The sequence below is a fragment of the Haemaphysalis longicornis genome, unplaced genomic scaffold (assembly GCF_048455015.1).
Source record: "Haemaphysalis longicornis isolate Haplotype H1 unplaced genomic scaffold, Haemaphysalis longicornis Haplotype H1 scaffold_2, whole genome shotgun sequence".
Classification (NCBI taxonomy): domain Eukaryota; kingdom Metazoa; phylum Arthropoda; class Arachnida; order Ixodida; family Ixodidae; genus Haemaphysalis; species Haemaphysalis longicornis.
The window spans coordinates 6,647,573-6,668,714 of NW_027526295.1; the positions used below are offsets into that span (position 1 = coordinate 6,647,573).

The 21,142-nt window shown below is 48.2% G+C and overlaps 1 protein-coding gene across 2 annotated transcripts in view; it reads right to left on the bottom strand.

Annotated features, from left to right (window-relative positions):
* Nucleotides 1–21,142, bottom strand: part of LOC144168715 (activating molecule in BECN1-regulated autophagy protein 1A-like) — a 101,187-nt gene that overhangs the window by 48,431 nt on the left and 31,614 nt on the right. Inside the window, exons 6-9 of one of the 2 annotated variants that reach the window (XM_077697661.1) lie at nucleotides 18,249–18,380; nucleotides 17,710–17,900; nucleotides 11,434–11,569; nucleotides 901–994 (exon numbers count right to left, since the gene is read on the bottom strand). In XM_077697661.1, the coding sequence (XP_077553787.1) occupies nucleotides 901–994; nucleotides 11,434–11,569; nucleotides 17,710–17,900; nucleotides 18,249–18,380 (553 nt within the window). Of the gene's footprint in view, nucleotides 1–900; nucleotides 995–11,433; nucleotides 11,570–17,709; nucleotides 17,904–18,248; nucleotides 18,381–21,142 lie in introns of both variants that reach the window. The other variant, XM_077697660.1, reaches the window with a different exon arrangement.

Here is a 21,142-nt window from a genome sequence, read left to right on the forward strand (position 1 = left end):
ATACGTGGCAACATCATGTTTGTCCCAAACCATTCGCGACTAATTCAGTCCTATTTAAATGAAATAAAAGCTCGTTCTTGCAACTGGCGGATTTTTCTGACTGCTCTTTCATTCGGACTATTTTTCGTTCCCCTCCAGGTATGAAAATCGGTTGGCTACTGTATACAACTGCCATGATCATACCTTGTACAAATAGCATGCCCCCATTACACATTTTTTTTTTTTTTTTCAGTACCCTAAAAGCCTGTCAGGGCATTCAGGGGTTTGAGACTGAGGTCGCGACATGGGGGAAAGCGGCCATGTGCAATGCCAGCCCCCTCTTCTCCCCTTGGAGGTCCTCCCCTCCTGGGGGTTTTTCTGCCCGCTGCTCGACCCCTTTTACCAGTGGTGGCTCCAGAGAGTGTTCCCCATTTTGACCAAGCAATGACGCACGCCAAGCATTTCTGTGGCCCCTCCCAGGGGACAGTGGCTTCGCTTCTCGCACTCTAGGGTGCTGGCCAGGTAACGCAGCAGCCTCTTCCTTGCTGCCCTCTGGTGGCACCCAACCAGGTTTGGAAATTAATCCCGCAGGCCGAGTTGACTGCATTTCCCCCCACAAGGATCCGTGCGGCAGCCTTTTGGCCCCAGCTCCTCCGACGCACAGCCCGCTGCCGCAGTTACACGTGCAGGGACCGCCCTCACGCCTCGCGGTGAAGCAGTTGTGGCTAAAGAAGGCCCCTGCTGGTGCAGAGCGGTTTGCCACTGCCGTGCCTGGCAGCAGCCGTGGTGCCTGTCGTCCCCTCGGGGGCCCAGCAGGGCTAGTGGAAGGAGCACAAGGAGGCCAGAGAGGGAGGCACCACCAGTGGCACACAGGCAGGCGCACACCCGAGCAGCCACAGAGCTGCGCGCACGAGGGCCCACCTTCGTAGATCTGGTCGCGGATGCTGGTCAGGCGCGCCCGGTAGCCGCTCACGTTGGACAGCCGCTCCAGAATCTCCGTGATGCGCAGCCGCACCTGCACCACCCCCACCGGGGCCCCACTCAGCACACCTGCGCTGCTGCATGCACCCCAGGCAAAGCACCCTTCCCACAACATCCCGAGGCCCTCCCACTGATACACCTCCTTGTTGGCCAGAGCTCTTCAATACATGTAGGCTAGTCGCCAAACTCCGCTTCAAATGCCCCCTGCTCCACTGAGGGGCACCACCCAGGAGACACTGGGCCAAACACTCAATGAATAACCAAACCTAATAAAGCTTGCTTGTAAAATTAGAGAGCATCAGCTTTATCCTTTCAAGACAGCAGCCTCGAGTACTACTCCCACTTCCTGCCTAAGGACGGCAGGCTCGCCAGCTTGTCCTTGTTTGCCCCAGCACAGGGGGGCCCACTGCAGACCGGCTTTCGATACAGTGACTCTGCCTGTTTACTACAAAGGCCCCTTTGGAGCGTCGAAACCATTTTCAGCCATTTCCGCCTGCCCACACCACGTCGCCCCTCTCTTCTGCTCCACCCCACCAGCTGGCACATGTCGCGAGGCCATTGTGTCCCCTCTGGAACTGGCCCCTAGAAGCACACATCACCCGAGCCGCAACTCAGTAAAACAGTGCACAATGCTTGCCGTGGTACCCACACTCATTGCCCCATTCCTTGGTGAGCTTCCCACAAATTTCACACCAGCTTCACCAGCAACTTCACAAGGTGTCAGTTTTCAACGAAAAAAAAAAAAAGCCCTTGTCCCCTCGACTTTGACTCCCTCCAGCAACGTGTACACGCATTACACGACTCGATACCTTTGCGGATATTGTCCACGTACAGACTTGAAGAATGCATCTCTGGCATGGGACAACTTGAAGCCTGTCATTGCAGGCCCTGTCATTTTTTCTAAGGGCTTGCGCAAGCAGCTCTTAAATAAGCCCGACTGGCCTATACAGTCGAGCCCCACAATAACTGGGTGTGTTGGTACATAATCTAAGCAAAACAGTGCAAGAAAAACACGAAGACAGAGACAGATATGCGACAAGGACTGCGCTGAACTAGCAAATGGTTTTATTTTGAAAGAGAGACAATACATAGAGCCATCCAACCTAAGGCTTATCTGTGCATGCGTAGAAAATTTCTTTCTCAGACAAGGTGACGCATGTCTCACCAAGCATTAAAATCCATTCGGATTCTACAATTTCACGCGAGCTGTGATTTGCACTTTATAATGACGGTGAGTGTGTTGTAATTCTGGCAAACAGTCCTTGCAATTCAAACAATGTCTTGCCAGGAAGCCTTCCGCATCTTTTCCCTCCCGCACATTTTTTACATTGTTATCGTAGTCCAAAGTTCGACGAAAACTCGTCTGGCGAGGAAATAACATTTCCGCGAACAAACTGACACTCGCCAAAAAGCTAAAAACGATAGGTAAAAACAAATGACGTTTCGGGGCCCGTACGGGTTTCTTGTTCACATATGAAACGAAAAGGGGCTCGGCCGTAATTATACATGCGTGGAACGTTGCAAAGCGCACGCGTATGTCGTAGGCATGGCCCACGCGTCCAATTAAGAGTGTGCGGGGTTGATTGGCTGTGGAATGATTCTCAGAGTAGGCGCGTTGATAATATTTTCTCGGTGGCAATGATTCTGGCTGAGTCCCAAGCAATGACATGACCGGTTACGTTTCAGTGTTCTGCCAAGGCGTTTAGCTGGGTGCGGCCGTTAGCAAAGTCGTTTTTGTGCTCCTTTAGGCGCCTCTTGAAGTTTCCGGTTTCACCAATATAGGCTGCGTCGCAAGTCTGGCAAGGGTTTGCTGGCCGAACTTACTTGTAGCCGAGCTTACTTGTAGGCATACTTAAAACTGCGCATACGGGCGGGACAAGGAAAAGAAGACACAGGACGGGCGCAGACTCACAACTAGTTTATTGAAAAATGGAGCATGCTAATAGTATACCCACACCAGCACATGCGCACACATGTCACCACCTTTATCACATGATATAGCGGTTTAGAAATTCATATTCATTTCCATACAAAGATATGGATGGTTCACTTACACACTTGTCACCATGCTTTCGAATGAAAAAGGCCTCGATTAATTCCCTTGCCAGCTGTTCTCTGCTTCTGCTCAGCACCTTTGACTGAGTCAAAAATGGCTCGCATGGCTTGCTTTCACAAGCCATGCAATGGTGCGGAAGGTGGGATCCAGTTTTATTACGCATATTCAGCTGGTGTTCCCTTAAACGGTCGTTCAGACAGCGGCCCGTTTGTCCAATGTATACTCGCCCGCATGTGAGCGGGATCATGTACACCACGCCGATTGTGCACTTCACGTATGGGGTCGCATGTCATTTTAGGCAACCTGGTGTCTGTTCCATTCCTTTCAGGATCTTGGGGCCCAGGCCAGCCAACTTGTTAGGCGCAGAAAAAACTGTAGCCACATTTTTGAGGTTGTGTTGTGCCACTCGATGGATGTATGGAACCACCACCGGTTTCTTGCGCCTAAGGTCATCTGCCCTTTGGGGCGTGTTCCCTTTCAACTTCTGAAGCAAGGACTGCTGTCACAACCATTAAGGGAAACCCAGCAGCAATCAATCGGGCAACCTTAGCATCGAAACTTTTCTGAATCTTGTGATGGCAAGATTTTGTTAGTGCTCCTTGAAAGCAAGAAGAAGCAACTGCCCTTTCTACTGTCTTCGAGTGCGCAGACAGGTAAGGCAACAACCGTAAAGGTAAGGAAGACAGTAGAAAGGGCAGTTGCTTCTTCTTGCTTTCAAGGAGCACTAACAAAATCTTGCCATCACAAGATTCAGGAAAGTTTCGATGCTAAGGTTGCCCGATTGATTGCTGCTGGGTTTCCCTTAATGGATGTGACAGCGGTGGCCAAGTCCTTGCTTCAGAAGTTGAAAGGGAACACACCCCAAAGGACAGGCGGCCTTAGGCGCAAGAAACCGGTGGTGGTTCCATACATCCATCGAGTGGCACACAACCTCACAAATGTGGCTATCGTTTTTTCTGCGCCTAACAAGTTGGCTGGCCTGGGCCCCAAGATCCTGAAAGGAATGGAACAGACACCAGGTTGCCTAAAACGACATGCGACGCCATACGTGAAGTGCGAAATTGGCGTGGTGTGCATGATCCCGCTCACATGCGGGCGAGTATACATTGGACATCCCTTCCAGCCGTCAGAAAACGAGTCAACTGCACCTCTTACAAGGAGGCAAGAAGAGGAAGGGAGGAGCAGTGTTCCTTTCGAAGCCCCCCTTCCGCCGACCCTCGCGCTCTCATTCGTGTTGGGTCACTTTCGCTTGTTGGGTCACTTGCTGCACAGTGCTTTGAATTTGACGGGGTGCCTCTTCCACTGCATCCGTCTTTTTGTGGATGGCACATCAGGGACCATGTTTTGGAAACGTGCTGCACTGAAGAGGCGATCGTTGTACGGATATGTGCTGGGACATCGATGGCTGTGAAGGCGCAGTTGCGCCGCTTACTCAGGTTGCACCTTCGCCAAAGAGCCCCTCAGGGACTTCATTTCCACACCAAGGACCCTTTGCTCAGCTAGGTGAAGCCCCTATCGATGCTGTGGAAAAAGATGTGCGCCCACGGCTTCTTTTCTGCAAATGAGGAGTACTAGTACCAGCTTGCTTGATTGTGAATAAAATGGGTTAAGCTCTGTTTAAGTCTTTTTTTTTTTTTGCAACCCACTTACGACAATTATTGGTTATAAGGATAGGATTTTCCTGGCACTTGGATGTTGTTATAAGTGAACTAGACTGTAATTTGTGCCTCTAATAATGCCAAACCACCAGATGTCTTCCAGAGAACCACCCACAATTGCACATACAGTCTACTCCACTTATAACAATATCCAAGTGCCAAGGAAATCCCATCGTTATAGCCGATGATTGTGATATACAGGTTGCTAAATAAAAAGAGGAAGCAGAGCTCAAAACATTTTATTTGCAGGCAAGTAAGGTTACACTGCTACCAATTTGTGTAAAAGAAGCCATACTGGGTCAGCCTTATTTGCTGCACATGAAGCTGGCACACATCTTTTTCAAAAGTATCTATAGGGGCTTCACCCAGCTGAGCGAAGGGTCCTTGGTGGAAACAAAGTCCCCGAGGGACTGTGTCACGCATTGGGCCTCCTGCAAAGGTGCTACCCGAGTAGGCTGTGCAACCACGTCGTCAGAGCTGTCACTGCCACCGCTGCCTGCAGCACGCATCCGCGCAACGGTCGCCTCTTCAGTGAGGCACTCGGACGTTTCCAAAACATCGGCCCCGACGTCTGATCTGCGGAAAAACGAACGTAGTTGAAGAGGCGCCCAGTCAAATTCAAAGCAGCAGTCATGAGGACGGGGCCAAAGCAGCGGCATCGGGAGGGGGGTTTGGAAGGATCCCCTCCCCCACTCGCTTCCTCGTAAGCGCCACAGTTGACTAGTTTTCTGAGAGGTGGACGGGATGCAAGGCGCATCGCGGCGCATGGCGTCGGCGTGGTTGGCGTGGAGAGCCAGCAGCAGCTCGCATTTTCGGTGCTTGCTGTAACCCGATTCAATCGTTATACAGTTGAACCCCTTTATAAGAGACACGTACCGGGGAGCAGTTTCTGTCTCTTATACGAGATGTCTCTTATAAGCAGGGTACCATGTTTTCACTTACTAATCAGACCCTAGTTCAATGTGGGCACTTGTATTACTACAATAAGCTCAAAAGAACGCTACAGCATGTTTCAAAAGATTCATTCTAATTATTGTTTGGTCCCAGAATTTATGAAACTTTGTTTGCTTCATGACTGTATTTACACTGTTTTTTACAACTGATTCTACAAGCTTTTTTTCCTTTCCTTGTTTCTGGAAGATGAATCGTAGGTGTTGAGTTAACAAGCCTGATGAATAGCCAGAGCGCACAGCTTCTTCCGCTGTGTGCTCAGGCTATTCATTACGCTTGCAGGGCTCAACGTCTGCAGTGCTTCTGATTGGTAGCTACGCGAGTAGGAGAGCCCGCATGTGTGATCGCGCTCCATCCAATGAATGGCAGTAAGCTTCAGCTACTTCTGTCAGTTGCATTTCCATTGGCAGATCTTCTCATTGTCATTTCATAGCTGACTGAACCACTTTGTGTTTGCTGAAGTTAAAATAAATAGCGACTGCACCTGTCTGTCGTCCACCTGTGTTTCCACAATGGAAGCAACTGCAATTAGTGACTGGTGGCACTGCATCTGAAGTTAAAATGTCTGTTAGAAGCGAGAGTATTGATTAAACTTCAAGGATGACTTGTCCCTTATAACCAATCCAATCTTCTACATCCAATGTCTGTTATAAAAGAGGTCGATTTAATGGGAAAGATAGGGCAGCCAACCATGTGGGTGAATAGTGTCTCTTATACCCATTTGTCTCTTACATCAGTGTCTCCTATAACGAGGTTCAGCTGTATCCGATATCGCGGCCCTGGAGCATTGCAATAAGCGGTTTATTTTCCCATGAAAAGCATACAAAAGCGGACGGTGCCATAGCTGTTCATCGTTATACCCGTACCCGATATATTGCTATAAACAGTATCATTATAAGTGGACTCGACTGTACTCAAATGGAGGGTGGGCTTCACCACGCATGATAACATTTCTTGATATATCAGACCAATCGCCTTTTATGCGCTTTCTCTTCTAGGATGGGTTTTTGAAATGCTCTAAATTTTTTTTTACTACTAGTGATTTGTTATATACAATTTTTTTTTTTTTTTTCGGTAAAGCATGTTGCCGGCCTAGTTGGTTCTCAGACGTAGCCTGTTCCTCAAGATCCTGAAAGGAACAGACAAAACACCAGCTTGCCTGGAAAGGCATTCAATGCCATATGTGAGGTGCGCAACCGGGGTGGTGTACATGGTCCCACTCACATGCGGGAGGGTTGGCATCGGTCGGGCCGCTGTCTAAACGACCGCTTAAGGGAACCCCAGTTGTTCATGCGGAACAAAACAGGCTCCCACGTTCCGCACCACTGAGTAGCGTGTGAAAGCAAGCCATGCAAGCTGTTTCTTAATCAGACTAAAGCACTTAGCAAAAGCCAGAGAACAGGTGGCAAGGGACATAATTTAGGCCTTCTACATTCGAAAGCATGTCGAACAGTGTATCGGTGAACCATCTATATCTTTGTAAGGAAACGTGTACAAATTTTTAAGCCGCTCTTGTATGCGATTAATTAACTCTTTCGGGACCGCTCCATAGGCCATCGATCACATATGATCGATGGTTTCACGAGCCTGCAGAATACAAATTTTCGCTCGATGGAACACCTAGCAACATCTAGGAGATAGTTTGAAAACTATAGTTTTCTCTTTTGTGAAGTTTCTTTTTTTATCGCGAGGCAGCAACACATCAGATATTTTATTCTGACGGGCAGTAATTTCGAATGTAAACAAACATGGCGTCATACTCGCGCGAGCGCGATAAGAAATCCGCCTCATCTCGTCTCGCATATCTTCGCCTTCTACTGTGGATTTTAACGATGAGAGTGGCAGTGAAGAGTCGGAATGCAGCTTTAGAGATCGGATTTCAGCTCGAGTGAGGATTCAGGTGTCGATCAGCATGGAACATCAAATCGCGCTCAAAGGTGGGTGTTGGTTTCGGTTTCAATTGTCTCTGGAGTAGGTATGTGCGCTTGAAATATGTTCTGGCTGGTTTATATTTGTTCGCTAGGGTGTCAACTACCTATGGTGGTGATCTCCTGCCACCATCTCAGAAAGGGATCAAGTTTTCAGCCCGGCGTGTGCCTGGGCGACGACGTAGCCATGGCCCTAGTGCCTAAGAGATCACGCACAAAAGAAAAAACCAGTTACACCTAGCCGCATCAAACTTTCCCGATGAAGAAACAAAGCATTGTGTTAGATTTTGTATATCCTGAAATAATTTTATTCTTTTTAATATTTTTATATTTACGCTTTTTTTCTATCATTTTCTGTAGTTTTTTTACGAAGTTCTTACTTTAAGATTTTTTCATGGTTCTATCGTGAGTGTTGAAGTAAAACTTGGTATTGTATGTCAAAGAACATATAATTAGCTGCATTTTGGTATATGCTAAGGTAGGATGGTGTCTTTGCTTTATGTAATAAAAAATTTGTAGCGAGACCTCACTTTTTCATCACTTTTTCGGGCGGTCCCGAAAGAGTTAAGACGGTGACATTTCTGCAAAAGTGCTGGTGTGGGTATGTAAGCACGTAAAATTTTTCAATGAACTAGTTGCGGTCATGCATTCGTCCCATCTTTTTTTTGCTGTCCTGTCCGTGTACACACTTCTATGTATAATTTTTTTTTAGTTCTTGCAGATCTGGACATAGATTTTAAATTTAATCTTATTTTTGCAACCATTATTTATGAAAACATTAAAACTGCTGTTGCTGCCAAGGGCGTTAAATTGCTTGCATTTTTTGTCACTGCAGTATGTGACTAACCAATATTAGGAACGAAAAAGAGACGCCGACCAGTCCAAACAAAACGCACTGACGTTTTATGGACTGCCAAAAATCCATAAGCCGGACATCCCAATGCGCCCCATTGTTGATTATACTCGTTCTCCCCTGCACAGCCTGTCGAAGTTCCTGCACCAAGTTCTGGCTCCGCTCGTCGGTAAAGGGACCACTCACGTTCGTAATTCTTTCGATTTTGTCGAGAAGACTCGCAACACTGTGATCGAGAAAGACGACTTGATGGAGTCCCTCGACGTGAAGTCCCTTTTCACAAGCGTTCCGATTGACCTGGCTGTCAACGTATGCACCGCTGCTCTCGAGGCTGATGAGACGTTGCCCGAGAGATCACCGATGGATGTGCGAGAACTACGCAGGCTTCTAGATTTTTGCCTGAACAATACATACTTCGTCTTTATGGGCCATTTTTACAAGCAAAGGCAGGGGACTCCAATGGGTGCCGCTATTTCGGTCACGGCGGCGAACCTGACCATGGAAGCGCTGGAAGCACGCGCGCTAGCCTCCTTTGCCCCTCAACCAAAAGTGTTCTTGCGTTATGTCGACGATTTTTTCTGCATCGTTCAGAAAGACGCGGCGAACAGCTTGCTGGCCCACCTCAACATTATGGAACGTGCCATTCAGTTCACGTCAGAAGAGGGGGCCGATGGCAAACTTCCCTTCCTGGACGTCCTCGTGTCTCGGCAGGGCCAGAGGCTATGTTTCAGCGTGTACCGCAAGGAAACGAACACAGGCCGCTACCTGAACTTCAACTCCGTGCACCCCGCTTCCCACAAGAGGGCTGTTGTTAGCACACTACTGCAGCGTGCGAAAAGATTGTGCTCGAAGCCCGAGGATGCGGCGGTGGACACAGCAAAGGTACGGGACGACCTGGCTAGCTGCGGGTACCCGAGGCACTTTATAAACGCAACGGAATGCCAACTGACCCGACGGGGACAACTGGACGTGCCTCCTGCCCCGATGAAGCGAGCTCCTGAGCATTACCTTCCAGGAACAAGTAAATGTTTGGCACGTATCCTACGGGAATATGACGTGCAGGTGGCCCACGTTCCAGCCAAAAAGATGCGCCATGAGCTCGTGAGAGTCAAGGACCGCTTGCACAAGGAGCGCTTCCCAGGTGTGGTATACGAGATACCTTGTGCAGACTGCAGCGGCGTGTATATCGGGGAATCAGGAAATTATAAGAATCGTCTGCAGCAGTACGCACGTGACGTAAAGAATAAAAGCGTCCGCAACAATGCTTTAGCCGAACACGCCGTCGTGAATGACCACAAGATTGATTGGGACAATGCAAGAATCGTCGCTACAGAAAAAGTGACAGCATCACGGCTACATCTGGAATCACTAATCATTCAGACCACATCTAACACAGTCAATCGTAACGACGGAAATCTAAACCCGATCTACGCACGCTCTTTGCAGCGATTGTTTAAGCCCACTTAAACGACCCAGTTCTGGGGATGCATTTATTGTGAACAAGGCTTCCGTGCTGGAAGCCCAAACGTCAGTACGTTTTGTTTGGACTGGTCGGCGTCTCTTTTTCGTTCCTAATGTACCCTCCCGGCCAGACGGGATTCCGTCATGCTCTCGATTTGACTAACCAATATGTTTACACAAAAAAAAAATGTTTTCTTAGAACCAGGGGTTTCCCCAGGCATCGAATCAAGGGGGGGGGGTGTCTCAATGGCTCTGGGGGGGGTTCATAAACTAGAAAAGCTGTTTTTTATCCCACTAGTTAAATAATAGACGTCTGTTAACCAAACGTTTATCCCCGTGACGTACGTTTTTCATTTTCAATATATATATATATATATATACACCTGAGAGGCGGTGCTTTCTATTCAATCTAAGAAAAAAACAAATTTACCGAAATTCATTTTTTACCATGAAAGGTCCGTATCAGTTTTTTTTTTTTTTTTTCATTTCTCGCCATTTTTCAACGTATAAGGACATTTTCGAACTTGTTACCAGGGCCAGTGACGAAATTTGAGTTCTTGAAACAATGTTTAGGTAGTACACGAATTATGCAGCACTTATAAATCAGGCACCGATTGTACGCTCCTGATTTATTAAAACGGCAGGATTAGCTTCCGTAGTGCTTTTCGCTACTCCCTGGCTGGTAACAATGTGCTCGCAGCGTGGTCAGCCTCAAACCACTTTGCCCCTTTCCTACGAAAGCCTTTTTTGTGTGCACATACGAACTTGCCACGAGCTGTCGAAAAAAAGGAAATAAATACGTGCAACGCTAACAGCAAGCTCGGGGGGCGCACTTTTGTTTATTTTGCCCGAGGCTACGGCCAAGAATAGCAGACGGGCAGCCCACGCATGCGCAGATCGATACTGAAAAAGGTCCATACAAGGACTGACAAGAGTGAAATTTGGGGATTCAAGGGGGGTGTCCAGAAAAACTAGGGGGGGTCTACACACCGCCTAGGGGGCGTGTAGGGAAATCACTGCTTAGAACCCTGAAAATCAATTAATTTTCCTTGGCAACGAAAGAGTTGTGGAATAACGAGGTCCCTGTAGAGTACTGGGACTCTGCCTTCTCTCACAATGTGTGCCGATTCTGATGCAGTATACCCACGCTCGAAGCGTCAGCTATGTGCCAGGCATAGCAAAATGTGTGCCTAGCCTTTTCTTCGTCTCCTTTGTTCGCTTTCTCGATCGCCTATCTTTGGGAGACCGTATAATGGGAACCCCGCGTGATGCAAAGAAATGAGCAACCGTAAGCTCTTCCGCATTCATCTTTCTGGCTGCGTGTGCTTTGTCGCGACACTGCTGTTGAGTACAGCCTCCTTGTCCAGTCGTCTGTGGTAGGTGGATTTTTCCCAGCACTCCTTTTTCTGTGTCTGCATTTATGCAGTGGGAATAAGGCCTCATTATTTATTACCCGACATAGCAGCCTCTGCTGGAGAGGCTGCTATGCGTTCAGGTGGCGATATTTTGCCCGTGCCTTGAAATGGAGCGACACTGGGCCTCTCGGAAGAAGGCCCCAGGGCCCACCTGGTGTATCTGGTCGCGGGCCACGGCTGTGGTGAGGGCGGCGCTGCTGAGGCTCTGCAGGGACGTCTGCAGCCGGGACAGCAGGGACACCAGGGACAGGGACTGCTGGCTGTCGCCCCCCCTCGAGGTCGAGGGCCTGTGCAACAACAACAGCGGCTGCTCTGCTGCACCCCGAGCTTCCTCCCCACAGAACAGTCGCAAATGGCCAACAAATGTGTGCTGGTGCCAGCTCAAGTGACACAACGTTTGGCATCCTTGAATCGTCGGCCGAGCCTTAACTTCCACTTTCTGGTCGCTTCTTTTATCACCGCTCGCTCACAAATGCACAGACGGCCGAAAAAGAAAGACAGTGCTACAAAGCAGCCGATGGATTCTAACACGCAATTTTCTAGCCCGCCGCGTTCAATGAAGCGTTCCTCTCAATTGGGCGTAGCCATGACAATAAAAACCTGGCCGCTGGTTGGCTGGGCTGATGCGCATTCAGGTGCGCCACAGTGCACTCTGCCGTTGCTTTCCTTGGGTAAGGTTCCCCTTTAACTCTTTCGCTACCGCCGGAAAATTGACTAATTTTAGGGGTCCAAGAAAACATTTATTTTCCTGCTAAAAAATTGGTTAGGCACTAATTGCAGGAGCACAAAATGCATTTCCAATAATACCGGCATTTCCAATACAGTAGAATCTCGATGATACGAATCTCGCGGGAACGCGAAAAATATTCGTATCATCCGAAATTCGTATGAACCAACACAGACCAAAAAATTGAGCGCTGAAAAAAGTTTTCGTTTATTTCTTTTCTAACTTTGGCGTGAACAAATCCGTGATTTCTTCTGCTTTTTTTTAACCCCCACGTCACAAAGCAGTCCTATCTGGAGCGCGTAACGCTTCACCTAGCTTCGCGCTTGTCTCCTCACTCCCGGTGTCCAAGCTCGCTACACGCCGCAACAGTCAAGCGTGAACCGCATGGTGCGTTTTTGCACGCGATTCGCACGCCTCGGCTTTGCGCGCGCTGTATTTTCACGGCCGCATTGACGATTTCGCGCCCGCGGTATCTCCTACCTCGGTCAGAAAAAGACACTGACGACTTGCTAAACGCTCGAGACAGCCCGCTGGCTCCGCCTGAGATGTTTAGGCTTAGCACTCCGGCAGATATTTTATGGGCGCTTTCACTAGCGGTGCGGATGGTGTTTTATAGTGCCGTTTTCGCCAACGTTATCAGCTCCTTTACTGCACAAGAAACTTCGTGCCTGCCTTGAGCGGCATTTTAAAGAGCGGCTAGAAGCAGTCGCTCAAGCGGCCGTGCCACTTCGCGGCCGAAGCCGCCGCCATGTTGCCGCCGCCGGCCGCGGCGCGCGCAGCGTGCGAGAGGTTTCGCGGCGCGCATGGGGCGTGCGGGGCGCGTTTTCGCGAGCAGAAGACAACAGCCCGGCCATTTCTGGAAAAAGAAGAGTGATAAATGGGGAGATAGAGCCGTCACTTGCTTGTTCGGCAGTCGGGCGCCTCGCCGGCTCGTTCGTATCATCCGCCGGGCCGCGCAAGTCTGTTCGTAACAGCCGAAATTTTTCCCATTGCAAACAATGCAATTTTGCCGGGACTTTTCAGAAATTCGTATCATCCCGAAATTCTTATCACCCAGAATCGTATCATCGAGATTCTACTGTAATATTTAACGGCATTTCCAATAATACCAGTTTTTTAAAGGTCTTTATATATCATAGTTGTAAAAAAAATATCAAAACCAAAATTTTTGTCAAGTTGTCAAAAAAAATGGTAAAAAAGGAGTTGTGTATATCAAACCACCGGTAGTAGAAAAAAATTAGAATATGCATTTTGTAGGAAAGCATTTCAAAAACACACCCTAGAAAAAATGTCGACTTGCGCGCAACAGTTTGTCAGATATAAAAAAAAATGTTAGCATGCATGGTGCTCGTGTCATGCAGTGAAGCCCAACCTCCAATTCAAAGTGTGCAATTTCGGGTGGTTTCCTGGAATAAATCTGGTGGTTTGACATTATCAGAGGCACCAATTTGCCCCCACATAACGTAAAAACATCTTGTCAATGGCTGACTTTGCATTTACAGCAAGCACAATATTTGGGACAAGCACGCAATGCGGAAAAAAACATGCATGAAGTTGAAAACGGAACGCCGTGGCTGATGCTTATTGTCGTTCACGGTCAGTTATCTCTCAAAACATAAAGCTGAGCTTTATTATCATCTTCTTACTCGCAATTGTAGCCTTGCTCGCAAAAATGAGGTACGATGAGCTAGAATCATGCCCTGCGATCTTTGGCCGAGTAGCAGTTGCGCGCTGAAAAAGATCAGCACAACGAGCCTCCTCTATTGCAGCGCCACCTAACATTTTTCAAATGAAACAGTACAAAAACTTATCAGAGACTCCGTCCGAATAACAATTCAACTAGGCAGCAACATTAGACACCTAGATATACCCTCGCATGGAAACGAAACTGGAAGGCGAACATCTGGCAGTGTAAGGCCGGTTTGAAGTGCTGTCCTCGGCGGAACAGATATCTGGCGACTGGGTGTGACCTTTTGACTTGCATCTGAAGTTCTTATCGCAGAAATCGGATTAGGATGGGGGAAATCCGGAGCGCCGTGCTTTGTTCGAGGATCAGTCGCGGACGCTTCAGGCGCCATGGCAGGTAGCCTTGAAGTTGGGTAACTGCGTAGTAGCGCTAAATATGAATTTCGCGATGCAGAAACAAAACCGAAACTGTTGTAAACTGTTTGCGAATGGTCCTGGGGTAAGTAGAACTGCCACAGTACTTAGAACAACGTGCGCAAAGGCAATAAAACTGCCTAAAATCATAAAGTAGCTTTGCAACCAGGCACTGCTTGACATTTTCAGCCGATTTCTGGGATTATTACTGTCAGAGCGCGAACCTGACGATTGAAAATCGTTTGCTAGTTCCCCATTCACGCCCTGATGGCAAAAAACAAGCGCTGGTGCAGAGTAATTACGAGTTGCACGCATTCTTCGTTGGTAGCCGTGACGCGCGATGACCACGCCCCTTTTCCACACCCAGGTGATTCAAAAGCGTGTCAAAAATCGCGTTTCCGTTGCAAAAACGAAAACAAAACTGATTTTGAAAGGCCATTTTCTGATCGAACTCCCAAAAGATTTACTTGTTCGAGAAACGCCTGGAACACTATGAAAAGGCGCTCCCAAAAGTATCCATCAAATTGATCGATTTTGATAGGCGCGGTAGCGAAATAGTTAACTGTTACAGTACCCGCCAGAGAGTGAGAGTCGGTTGTGCACTCTCAAAGGTTCACGTGCAAGAAAATGGCGTGCCGCAAGATGGTGTGTTGAGCTGCGCTCTCTTCATAGTAAAGCTGAACTCTCTTGGCAAGGCATTGCCACCTACAATCTTATTCCATGTATGCAGACGACGTCCAGATATCCTTTAAATCATGTAATATGTCCATCTGCGATCGTCAAGTCCAGCTTGGTGTCAACAAACTTTCCAGCTGAGCTGACAAGAATGCTCTTGTGTTGTCCAGACACAGACATCACTCTTAACAGCGTGTCGATTCCTGTGAACAAGGAGCACAAGTTTTTAGGTATTTTATTCTGAAAAGCTTACATTCATACCGCATATCAAACAGCTTAAATGCAAATGCTTAAAAACAATGAACATTCTTAAGGTCCTCTCACAGCAATCTTATGGGGCCGACAAACAACTCCTGCTGCACCTTTGCACTGCCTTGGTAGGGTCTCGGCTTGACTACGGCAGTGTCGTGTATGGGTCGGCAACAAAAACAGCACGGAAAATGCTCGACCCAGTGCTGCATCTTGGCCTTCGCCTCTCATGCGGCGCTTTCTGCACTAGCCCTGTCGAGTCTGTATGTCGAGTGCGACAAATGGTGCCTAGGGCATCAGCGGGAGTATGTTCACTTGCTGTATGCATCTAAGATCGTGTCTCTCACCAACCATCCTTTTAATCGTACCATGAACGATACATCAAACTTGCAACTCTTTTTAAGCAGGCCATCAATTTCCTTACTTCTCTCTCTGAGAGGGAGGGAGGAGGTTTCTGCACTCAATGTCCCCCTTTCAGACACGCACAAGACACCCATCCATAATTTCATTCCAACATGGCATCTTCGTCCTATATCATGCGATCTGTCATTCACGCAACTAGAAAAAAAATAGGGTACCCAAGAGTGCAATTCTGCATCACTTCCTGTTCCTGCAGGACAAGTACAGGTGCGCAGAATTCTTCAGCGACACGTCGAAAACTGCTTCTACTGTCTCTTGTGCAGCACACGGACCAAATTTTAGTGTTACTAAAACAATAAATTTTCATAGCAGTATTTACACAGCAGAAGCGTATGGCATCTTATTCATTTCAAATCACATCATCAAACATAAAATTCCCAAGTCCATCATTTACACAGATTCTCTAAGCGTTGTGGAGGCACTGTCATCAGGATGGTCGTCTAAAAACTATGTAATCAATGTTCTCTTAAAGGTTATAACTTATAATGACTGCATGTCTTCAAATAACTATATGCTGGGTACCAGGGCACTGTGGGATCCCTGGCAATGAGGCCGCCGATCAAATGGCTGGTGCTGCTGCTCTCATGACCACAGTTGACATAAAAACAGTACCGCGCACTGACCTAAAGACACACATCAGACGACAGCTTTGTAACACATGGCAACTACACTGGAGTCAACAAACAGACAGCATACTACACGTAATAAAACCACAATTGGGATGCTACACAACTGACTCACACAACAGATACACTGAAGTCGCCCTGGCTAGGCTGCAGATAGGCCACACACACGTGATGCACTCCCACCTGCTCACTGGACCTTCGCAACCCATGTGCAGCAGGTGTGGAAGGGACCTATCCGTAGTCCACATACTAGTCACATGCAGAGCACTTGACACAACACGACACAAACATTTCCCTGAATTATACAGACAACACATTCCACTGCACCCATGATACTTTTTAGCCGACGAACCAATGTTTTCTAGCCAGCGTTTTCTTAAGTTTTTAGCTGAGGTAAAGTTTCTGCAGCTCTTGTGATATCACGTGTAATCATCCTGGCCCTATACACCAGCCATCTCCATTGTATTTTGTTTTGCGCAACTTTTACTTCTACAGTGGAATCTCGATGATACTATTCTAAATGATACGAATTTCGGGATGATACGAATTTCTGATAAGTCCCGGCGAAATTGCATTGTTTGCGATGGGAAAAATTTCAGCTCTTACGAACGGACCTGCGCGGCCCGGCAGATGATACGAATGAGCCGGCGAGGCGCCCGACTGCCGAGCGAGCAAGCGACGGCGACGTACAGGCTCTCTCTCCCATTTTTGTCGCTCGTTCTACAGGAATGGCCAGGGTTTTGCTTTCTGCTCGTGAAAACGCGCCGCGCACTCCACAGGCGCGCTGCTCCGTGCTTGGTCCTGATCCGTGGCATGTACGCCAGACGCTTGCGTTGCTACGAGCTCAGCTTGTGGAATGCGGCGGCGGCATTCCACAAGGGTGAGCGGCCTTGCACGTAGGCGGCGGACGGGTAAACCCAGCAGCTTCCGCTGCTACACGCTGCCCTATCGAGGCGCCAACTATCGGCGCTCATTAGCGTCCTGACGCACTACTTCGCTTTACCTCTCCTAGACGGCAGCACCATCTGAGTGGACAAGTTACAGGGAAGGACACAAAGCGCATTTGTACAGCTACCCGGGCATGACTTCATGGCTCAGTCGGGAGAGCCTTTCTCACCTCCCGTTGCAACCAAAGTGATCGGCGGGCTCGAAACCTGGTGCCACCGCGCCAATGGAACTTTTTCTGGTGATGTCATTTCCGTAACGGATATGACATCGGTGAGGTTTGTGTACTTCGGCAGAAAACACTTTCATGTTAAAAGAAGAAATGAGAGAAAGAATTATAGCTTATTAGAGTTTGGGTTTAGGCTAGCTGGTAGCGGTAATCCATGACTTCATGTAGCGCCAACAAAACGACAAAGACAAAGGGGGTGACGGGCATGTCCTTGTCATTTTGTTCGCACTACACGAAGCCATGGAGAGAAAGAAAACTGGCTGTAGGTAGAAAGACATTCTTCTTATGGAGTAAGGACGTCCTTAGTAAGCAGCTCATGAAGGAGGCTACAAATTCCACCGAGTGCACTGTTGCAAACTTCAATGATGGCCCCCAGGGCTTGCCTGGAAGTCAGTTTCCTATGCGCATGCCTCAAGGGAACAATGAAATTCCCCCTTGAAAAGTGCTCCTGCTCACCCAGCGGTGGCGGCGGAGCTGAGCTGGTGGTGCTGCTGGATGCGGCGCTCCAGGCGGGAGCAGATGGAGCGCAGCCGGTAGAAGGTGGCCCAGAAGTGCCGGCCGCTGCCCACGCGCGGGGCGGGCCCCTCCTCGTCCTCGGCCGACGAGCCCTCCTCCGCCCAGCCGCCGCCGCCTCGCTGCTGCTGCTGCTGCTGCAAGGACAAATAACGCCCTCCGGAAATGCTCTTCCAATTGTTTGCTGTGAAAGGTGGAACCTGGAAACGACATTGCTTAGGCGTTGGATGCGGGGCCACCCATGGACTGCCCCTTTCAAAATGGATTCCCCGCCTGCAGATCCCCGGAGGGTCCCAGCTTGCACTGTCCATGCCTTTGGCTCAGCCAAGTGGAACTCCACGCACACGCAAGGCCTCGGCCGTAGGCGGCAGGCCAGCCCCCCTTGCAGTTTAGTTTTGGAAAGCAGGCACTTATGTTTTGGCACTTGGGATCAATTCTGACCGCCTGCACGCATGGCCTGCCTGCACCCAGGGGAGACTGACCTGCTGCTGCAGGTTGTGCAGGCGCTGGGAGAAGCGGGTGACGTCGCGTGCATACTCCCGCGCCTGCTGCAGGGCCTCGTCCACACCAGGGCTGGCCGTCGGCTGCGGCTGCTGCCGGCTTTCTACAGACACCTGCAGCCAGTAACCCCAGCTTTGCAATGACGACGACTCAGGGTTTTCAAATAGCGCCACGACAATGGTGGGATGCCATGGGGTGATATTAAAATGGGATCTGTAAACTATGCAAGTTGGTGTATAGGGCCATAATAAAAAAGTAAGAAATGTTGGCATGCAAGGTGTTTTTTTTTTAAACTCCACGATACCACCACTGTTTTGTGACGGAACATGAGGCCAAGTGAGGTCATGGGGAGTATGATATGTACCTTAAGAAGTCAACATCGGCAAGGTAATTAAAGACACATCTGTAAGAAAACATGGGACTATCTGATAAAAATAATGAAGGGTGCAAGGGTATGCAGTGAGTGTATATTTCATGAAAGTGACGTTTTCTCTCTGTGTTGCACATCTCGCATTCAATAAGCATATGAAGAACTGAGAGCTGCCCCCTCCACCGATGACAGTGCGACTTGTTTGAGTCTGTTAAAAGGTACGAGTGTGTGATGTGTGTGAGGCCAATTCTTAATCTGCATAATGCTACCTCTACAAATCTGTCATGTCTTCCAGCAGGTGGCTTTTCTATTTTGGGGTTAACGATATGTAGCTTAGTCTCTACTTCTCTGTCCCATTGTTTCTGCCAGTGGTCCCGCAGCTTCCGTTTTACAAAAGGTTTCAGATCTTGATATGGGACCTCATTTATGTCTATGCTGCTTCGAAGGGCGGAAGCTGCGGCACTACGGTCAGCAGCTTCATTTCCAGCAATGCCACAGCGGCCAGGAACCCAGCAGACTGTGACGAGTTTCAGGCCATAAGCCAAGTAGAGCTCTTAAAACACAATTAAAAGTAGGTTTTCTACTGACCTTCACAGATAAAAGCTTTCAGACGACACTCGGAGAGTCTGTGTACATAACCGAGTTCTTAATTTTGTTTTGAAGAATGTGGTTCAAAGCCAGTAGAATACCGTGCGCCTCTGCAGTGAATATACTTGTGTTCCTGTTCATTGTTTTGGACATATTAAGTAGGGGGCCATTTGCAGCATCTGCGTAAAATTCAGCTGCCTTGTATTTGTTGCAGAGGAACAGAAAATGCCGAGTGATGACGAAGCTTGGTACATTTTTCTTTTGTATTTCTCTAAAGGACATGTCACAGTGGATTGGGAAAGTGTCCCACGGAGCAACCAAATCATAAATTGAGGTACAGTAGACATCAGTAAGAGGAACTTGGAACTCGCTGACGAGGTGTGATGCGGCCAGCGGAAAAGGTGGAGCTATGGATGGTCGGTTTTCAAAGAGATGATCCGTTGCGTTATTTTTCAGTACGGTATTCAGAGGGTGTTCCTTCAAAGAAGTGATCTTTGCGGCATACATCAGAGCAGCGTAGGCGTGCTGGTACCCTAGAGACCACTGATCTGATTCGACATGAAGGGATGAAATAGGACTTGTTCGCTATGCACCTGTTCGAACGAAGCCCCAAGTTGTAAACTGGGTCCAACATTTTGAGTGCTGTTTTGATTGCAGACTGGTATACAATGCAGGCGTAGTCTATTCTTGACCAAACAACACTATTAAGACGTGCCAGCAGATATTTTGTATCCGTTCCCCAGGGCGGATGAGATAGTACCTTTAGAATGTTCGTTTCCAGGCATTTTACTTTTAGTGTGGTTTCGTGCAGTAGGTATAGAACAATTTTCTGCAACGACCTGGGAATGGCTACGCGGTTGTTTTAGAGAAGATCGGTCATTTGCAATGAGAGCTCATACCTACTGATGGCTGTAACATTACCATATTTACTCCCGTAATGAACCCACTTTTTTTTTTGGAAAATTCGGCATGAATTCGGGGGGAGGGTTCAATATGCAGAAAAAATTGGAACATTTTTAAAAGTTGAAATTTCATACAATAAAGTTGCTAAGAGAAGCGCTGTCAGAGGCTTACCATTTTCGTAAAAACACGTAGGTACCGTATTTTCCGGTCTATAGGTCGCACCTTTGTATAAGTCACACCCCCCTCAAAATGACAGTTCTTCCGAGAAAAAAAAAAAAACGTATACAAGTCCCACCGGTGTATAAGACGCACCGGTGCACAAGATGCACTTGTTAATTAGGTAAACTCATAATGAAGCAGATCGTTACAAAGTGCGGCGAAAGTACATGGTTGTGGCGGCCGCCGCCTATGAATGCATCCCCCGGTAAGGAGGGCTAGACACGTGCATATACCGTCCAAAGTCTAGACAGAGTTGTGAAAAGGACGCCTTAGCAGCGGCCTCCTTGAATGCCTCTGGCATGATGGTCATTTGCATGTTGAGTGCCGAGTTCTTTGTCTTGCGCTTGCCAGACATGGCTTGGTGGGTTTGCCATAACTTGCAAGCAATTGGGATCCGGAGGCGGCACGTAAAAGCAGCATGCATAATATCAACATTCGGCTATATACTACAGCCCTCGCTAACAGGGTGGCGAGTTGGGCGAGTTGGTGTACTTGCATCTTGGGGAACAGCGCTTGTCCTGTTCACTTCTTTTATTTGCGTCCCTGTTAGTTCGCACTGTTCCAAATGAATGGACGAGGTCGTGACAGTCTTAGATTTTTTTAGAACACAATTTTTTTTAGTTTTTGGTTTTTCAGAGGTGAATGTACAACAGGCATATAGACAATGAATGACCATTTGAATAAAAAATTCACAAAAAGGAAACCTGAAAAACCAAGAGTGTCACAGCCTGAACTGTTCATCAAGGAATGTAACGCAAAAAACGGAATCAAAAATAGACCTACAGGTCACGAAGA